At 27.0% G+C, this 7485-nt stretch overlaps 1 protein-coding gene across 2 annotated transcripts; it reads left to right on the top strand.

The window, feature by feature from the left end:
• The first annotated feature begins 720 nt into the window (after positions 1-720).
• Positions 721-7214, top strand: LOC107882671. Of its 2 annotated transcripts, XM_016801361.2 has the most exons (7): positions 721-1144; positions 5514-5728; positions 5803-6015; positions 6158-6421; positions 6547-6765; positions 6827-6989; positions 7115-7214. In XM_016801361.2, the coding sequence occupies exons 2-6, from the start codon at positions 5515-5517 to the stop codon at positions 6850-6852; spliced, it is 936 nt and encodes a 311-aa protein (XP_016656850.1). In that variant the 5' UTR covers positions 721-1144; position 5514; the 3' UTR covers positions 6853-6989; positions 7115-7214. The 2 variants fall into 2 exon arrangements, with proteins under 2 accessions (XP_016656850.1, XP_029346545.1); XM_029490685.1 differs by having other exon boundaries at positions 6547-6989.
• The last annotated feature ends 271 nt before the right edge of the window (positions 7215-7485 follow it).

The raw sequence follows: 7485 nt of genomic DNA, 5'->3' as shown, positions 1-7485 counted from the left end.
TCTATACAATCTTGTCACATTCCATGTCGCAATCTTAAAATCAGCATTCCGTTTCCAAAAATCAGTCTTGAATCCGTGTAATCTTGTCCGAGGCTTAGGTGTAGTTGGTTTCAAAAGAGAGGTTCTTTTACTAGGCAGAGTTGTTAACCCTGCGCTTAACCCCCAACCTAGACCCAAGTAACAATGAAATGTTTTTTATACGTTTAATAAATATTAAAACATTTCAAAAATAATGTTTTTAAAAAATATATTTTTTTTATATTAAAAAAATGATAAATTTAAAAGATTTTTAATAAAAGATTGATTACATATCAAAATAATGTTTATTATTTAATATGTATTTCTATACATTTTAAAATAATAAAATAATATTAAGTAAAAATATTTATTTTCTATCATTTTTATCATATTTAAATAATATAATATTAGATTCTGATCATCATATATATGATGATCAGAATATCAGAATAATCAGAATATTTAGATATATATCTAAATATATATTGCAGATAGACTATAATATATTATAGCGCGCGTGTACCTATATATGGAACAAATTGTTGTTAAATATATAATACAGAGTGGATTTTGGGGGTTCACCATCCCTCAAAAAAAAAAAATGTATTAATAGTTGTATTATAGTTAGTTTATTTGTTTTGGTGTACATGCTTGCAGGGTACCTACTAGTTCTCCCGGAGTGATAAGATACTGCTGCGGTAAACGGTAGGTACCGTTATGAAACGTTACGCGGTATAATATCACTATACTCACGACGGTCGACAGTTGTTATCATATTTCTTGTTTTTAAAATATAAATATACATAGAACACCAGTACGCCACAATATTAATGTTTCATTTCTGGTATATCATAACCAATAACAATAATTATATTAAATTGTAGTGATGTGTTCATCGTAACCGTGGTTGGTTTATGCGTCTTTTTAACCTAAAAGTCATTATAGTCTGAATTGTCTTCTGTCAAATGAACAATGTACATCGCCAACGTGGTTTGTAAATTGTTATAATTCGAAGTCGCAATTCATAGTCTGTTCAAACTGCTGCCTAATATAATTGACATTCGCCGTCTTTATTGGATATCAAAATCGGAAAAGTTCTCGAAGTGCCAACGAAGTACGATTACAGGTAATAATGTATAATAATATTACCGAACGAATCGCGGACGGTTCATCCCCCGTCTATTATTAAGATAGGACATTTCTACCCCGGGAGTTATATGATATTATTTAGTTTCCCATACAAATTTTGGCCCCCGGTATCTTAAATCACTAAATTTAAATCTCTTTTTTAACTTAAAATTTCAATTATTTTTAAAAAACTTACAATATCAATATGATTTATATTAATATGTGAGGATGGCTAAGAGAAATATATATAAATATTATTGTTGTCGTCGTCGCCAAGTAAATCCCCGGGTGCCAAATGTCCTACCTTAATAATAGACTGGAACAAAACGACTAAGGACTCGTTTTTTTTTTTGATGGGGGCGAAACGTCCTTTTACCATTTCCTAACAATCAGAATGTAAAAGTGTTATTCAAATTAAACCCTTATAATAATTATTGTAATTTTTTAACTGCATTTTTTTAATGGTTTTTTTATCAAAACACCATTTTAATCTGCATCTACATTCTACTCAGACACCACATACCTACACATTAAACAATATTTTGTGTTGTTATTAATTTTATTATTAGCTATTATTATTTATATTTCATTGTTATTGAGAGTAGCTATTTTACAACATTGCTAATAGCCATCACTGCTAGTATTATTATTATAATACTCAATATTAATTCTAACCAGACACTAGGTAGATATACTTTAGTCACTGGGTTTTTGTATGTCTATACCAGAGGTTCCTAACATTTTTTGTCTCATGGCACCCTTAGTCATTTTCTAAAAATCTAGAGGCACACTAGGGCTGGGCTTAGCAGAAAAAAAAAAAGGCCATTCAAAATATGCATTTTTTTTTAATTTAGCATTATACTATAATACTATTTACATTTTACAAACTATATACACATAGTAAATTTTATTAAGTATTGATAACATTAAAGTAATTGATTGTAAATTTATATGACTAATTACTATGATTTTTTTTTGATACCATTGACTAATTATAATAAAAATATTGCTGAAAATGTAGCTATTAAAATTGTACTGTTAATTTTATGTTAATTGTCAATTGTTTTAAATGAATAATAGTTTAATTTTGTTCACAGTACCTAATATTAATTATAATATTTATACTTATTGTTATTTAAATTATATTATTAATTAATTACTTAATTTGTAGTAAACCTACCTAATTTGTTAAAAATTGAATTTTTTGTATCTCTGTTCATTTTTATCTTTGATATCAATAATTTTGGTAAATATTAAAAAAAATCAAAGTTTAGGTAATTAATAAGCTTTCTGTTTGATTAATTAATTAAATTTACATTTAAAAGTAATTTCAAATATAGGCTACCTATAATACTGAATTATAAATTTGCTCCTTTTTTAAATAAGATAGTATATTTTTGTTCAATATTCAATTATTGCGTCGGGCTTTATCTTGTTTTAGGATGCCCAGACCTTTTTCTAAATTCCATCAACTATCAAACAGAAGTAAGAGAAGGCGTGTGGCTGAAAATAATGATTGTTCTTATATGTCTGATCATTATAGTTCTTCAGATAGCAATAATTCTTCTAATAATGATAATAGTAAACAATTAAATACTTCAATTAAACAGGATGTTTTAAATGCACCTATAAATTCACTCAACCAGACGCTTTCAAATTGTACAAACCAAAGTATTGACAATGATGAATATGAACAGATATTATCAAGTACCTCATCTAGTGAACATAATATAATTGATGAAGATGTTTTATTGGACTTTGATTCTAATAATTTATTTCATAAACAATCTGTTGACTCTTCTGAAAATGACGAAAACTCAATCAAAAATTTCTTGTGTGTTTGGGCTGTTAAGCATAATATTACTGCTAGTGCACTATCTGAACTGTTGGTTGGCTTAAAAAAAAATGTAGGAAGTATAAGTCACATTTTACCTTCAGATGCAAGAACTTTACTAAAAACAAGTGTAGTATTTGAAAAAAAAACAGTTGAACCAGGACATTATATTCATTTTGGTTTGGAAAGTCAATTAAAACGCTTGATTTCATCATTTGACTGTCATGTCCATGAATTACATTTATTAATAAACATTGACGGCCTTCCTTTATATAAAAGTTCTCCAGGCCAAGCAATTCCTATATTGGTTTCAATTGTTAATGTCCCTGAACTTCAAAAAATAGTTTTTCCTATTGGACTTTACTACGGTTTCCAAAAACCTAATGATATGGGTAATTTTTTAACTCCATTTGTATTAGAAACCATAGAATTGTCAGAAAAAGGTTTTTTAACTGCTAATGGCACAAATATGTTTGTTAAAATTGTTGGCTTTATCTGTGACGCACCTGCGAAAAAAGATATATTAGGCATTAAAGGTCATGGCGGCTACTATTCTTGTACCAGGTGTACCGTGCGAGGTACTACTCTTAATAATAAGCGAGTTTTTACTGATCTTAATTGTCGTACTAGAACAAGTGATGATTTTATTAATTGGATAGATCCAAATTATCGATTAGTTGATACATGTTTAGTAAAAATACCTGGAATTGATTTTGTGCATTCTATCATTCTTGACATAATGCATTTGGTATACTTAGGAGTGATGCGGACCATGCTTTTAACATGGTATGATGGAGATTTACCTTTTAAGCTATCACGGTTATTAATTCAGAGGATTTCAGATTTTATGTGCAGTGCAAGATTACCGGTAGAATTTGTAAGAAAACCAAGGGAATTAAAGTATCTTTTAAGATGGAAAGCCGTTGAGTATAGGTCATTTTTACTCTATCTTGGTCCAGTTGCTTTAAAAGGCATTTTAGACCAAGAAAAATACAACAATTTTATGACATTAAATGTAGCTATATCTATTTTGTTAAATCGTACCAGTATTCAAGACCATAGATTAAGAGATTATTCAAGAGAATTATTAAGACATTTTGTGCAGTCATTTATGATTTTATATCACCCAAGCTTCATTACTCATAATTTTCATAATTTGATTCATCTAGTCGACGACGCTGACTATTTTGCACCAATAATTCCTATGCTAACATTGGATACTATATCAGCTTTTCCCTATGAGAATTACCTGCAACAAATAAAAAGGATGACAAGAGGAAAAAATAAACCATTAGAGCAAATAGGAAATAGAATGGCTGAATTGTTAACAGTAAATTCAACACACAATTCTCAGAATTTTCAAAAATACCCTATTTGCTCAAAAATGCATTGCAATGGTCCTTTGGTTCTTTCATGTATTGATCCACAATACTCCACCATACAGTTTAGTGATTTTAAAATCAAAGTTTGTTCTCCTGATAATTGTTGTGGCTCGACTTCTGGTGATATTATAATGGTGGACAATATTTGTTTTTCACAAGTCATGAGCAGTTGTGTAATTGTTGGTAGAATGTTTCTAAGAAAAAAAAATTTTTATTCAATTCCATGTGAAAGTTCGTCTATTGGAGTGTATGAAGTCGAAAAGTTATCAGAAATGCGAATTTGGCCAGTTCATGAAATTGTTAAGAAATATGTATTTTTTTCTAACAAAAATTCATTTGTTGTATTTCCTTTATTACACTCGAATAAATAATTATTTTGTTTTTAAATTATTATATTTAAATAATTTTACTTAAAACATGTTCATATTAGAGTTAGGTAAATATGTTATATAGTAAAATAAATTATTTTTTCAGGCCAAGGTACATTACAATTAAACTTTTTTTGGTGAAACTAGCCTGAATTCCTAAAAGTAAACAATTATAAAATGATTAATGTTTGAGTATGAGCAAGTAATTTTTAATTCTATTGACACATTTTAATTAATTAGTGAAATAAAGTAAAATAAATGTGAAATAAAATAAAAATAAGTAGGTACCCAAATAAAATATAAAAAAATTTTAAATTATTTTCTTAACTAATAAAGTCTAAAATTGTATACGTTTTTAATCAAAATAAATATGGTTCAATGTACTAAGTACTTAACCAAAGTAATGTATATAACCATTTATTTACTATTTCTTTATATAAATATAATGACATACAGTTTATTATAAAAATATATTTTGCGCTTTATTGAGTAATTTTATACTTAAGTTCATGTGGCATAAAATAATGTCTTACTTTACTAGAATATGTTATGTTTAGGGTATTATATTAAACTGTTTCCATAATGTGTATAGCAATTAGTGTGTGTATAATTTATTGTTTTATATGTTTAAATATAATCTAGGTATTGAAGGTTTTGCTATATAATACAAAAGTTGAATATTTAGTATATTAAAGTCTATAAATAATTACCTATTATTCTTTATATTTCACTACTTGATTAATATTTTATTAAAAAGTATATTTATGGCTAATTTGTTGTCAGAATGTGGTGTTTAATATTATTATACGACAATCAAGATGATGCAGATGAAAAGAGTCCAGATTTAATACCAGATAGTTGGATAATTAATAAAATTAACTGTTGGTATCCACTAGATTTCAAAATATCCACTATTAAAAAATATGCCAGATCAATGGAAATCCCTGATTATGATAAATGGACAAAATGCAAGGTTGACATAATTGAAGAAAATATAGGTAATTTATAAATTTATACGATCTAGTATGAATGAATTATGCAATGTACATAAATGTAATATTTATATTTTTAGACAATTATGAATATGGATTGAAACTGATGTATAAATTAAATAAGAATGCCAACCTCCATTCAGAAATTGAAGAAAGAGGACGTGGACTTAGAGTGAAGGTTAAAGCTAAAAGATCATTAGAACAACATTACTCTTCAAATTCTGATGAGGATGATAATATCCTTCTCAAGGAAAAGCCAACATCATACCCTACATTCCCTAAGAAACAAAAAAGTAAATTGAATTTTCTAAAAAAACTTTATTTTGTTTTTTGTTTTATTATTACACTGTCTAAGCTACTTTAGTCTATGTACAACATGTTTCAATAACCATATTATTTTATAATACAGTTAATAATAATTCATTTTTAAAATAGATCAGTCACAATTGTTTAATGAGACCAACAATTATTGTAACAATATTTCTCCACAAAGAAATGATGAGTTTGACACATGTTTTACATATAAGTCAACAGTTCAGTCTAGCAGCAGTACTCCCTCTTCTACTCCTATACCAAATGAACCGTCAAAAACTTTAAATAAGTGTAAATTACCCAAAAAAGTTGTGCATTCCTGTACCTTTGATTTCAATGGAAATAGTTTATTGGAAGCTATTGGTCATCAACTGTGTAAGCTATCAGGTAACTGCTCCAGGAACTAATTTGAATACTATTTGATATATTTACTATATTAACTATATTTATATATTATATTACAAGGGTACTATTGTCACCCACACTAATACTATCATATGTTTTTTTTATAGCTGATATGAATAAGGTAAAGTCCACTGTAAATTATGTAAAACAAGATGTTTCATCCTTTATTGAAGATAATCAACCTGCAACTAATCGTCAACCAAATTTAAATATAAATTCGGAAGAAAACCATTTATCATGTTTTCCATTAAAAAATGAAAATGAACTATTAGCAATGGAATCAACATTACAAAATGGAGAAATAAACTACACAAACAAATTGGAATGTTGTATTTTTTTTTATTATGAAATAATTGTGTAAATGTTAAGTACATTTATTTTACACAGGTATCAACACTAGTTTTTGCCTCTGAAGGAAAAAATATTTCCAAAGTCACTTATAGTATGTTAAAAATTATGTTTTCTGATGAGCTACTCAAGTATTACAGCTGGAAAGGTCAAAAAAATAAAAAACCATTTTCAGAGTTTATAATTTGTAAAGTCATTATTGGTAGGTATATTTTTACTTTTTCATTACATGCTATTATATCAATAATATATTTTACTGCATATTGTTTGATTATGGTATTTTATATACTATCAATATAGTTCTAAATTAATTGTTGTTATTTTAAGGTGCTGTTAGACAAAAATTTCCCGAACAAAAAGATAGCAGAAATTACATCATCAGTAGTATTATGTCATGGCTAGCACAGGCACCAACAAGGATTGCAAAGTAATTACCTAGTCTATAATTTTTAGAAAATCAAAAATATAATAAATATTGAAGAAACAATAATATGTTTTTTCCTAACACTAAGTTGTTGATTAACAAGGTTGTTATGTAAATCATTAATTTATCTTAATACTTTCTAAATAGTTCATTATTATTACTATTATACACTTAAACAATGTATAACCAATATAGCAATATAAACTGTAAATTATTTTTATAATTGCCTTCATTGTTCTGTATGTTTACAGCAAAGAAAAACAAAAAAAAAGGA

This window comes from Acyrthosiphon pisum, chromosome A2 (assembly GCF_005508785.2).
Source record: "Acyrthosiphon pisum isolate AL4f chromosome A2, pea_aphid_22Mar2018_4r6ur, whole genome shotgun sequence".
NCBI classification, from domain to species: Eukaryota; Metazoa; Arthropoda; class Insecta; order Hemiptera; family Aphididae; genus Acyrthosiphon; species Acyrthosiphon pisum.
Note: the sequence above shows the minus strand (reverse complement) of the source record. Positions and strands in the feature narration are given on the sequence as shown.

What these genes read in the sequence shown, in the direction of transcription:
- LOC107882671 (XM_029490685.1), top strand. Translation starts at nt 5,515, where the DNA reads ATGTGGTGTTTAATATTATTATACGACAATCAAGATGATGCAGATGAA. An exon ending in CATAATTGAAGAAAATATAG is followed by an intron (nt 5,729 to 5,802) that starts GTAATTTATAAA and finishes TTATATTTTTAG; the next exon opens with ACAATTATGAATATGGATTG. An exon ending in ATTCCCTAAGAAACAAAAAA is followed by an intron (nt 6,016 to 6,157) that starts GTAAATTGAATT and finishes TTTTTAAAATAG; the next exon opens with ATCAGTCACAATTGTTTAAT.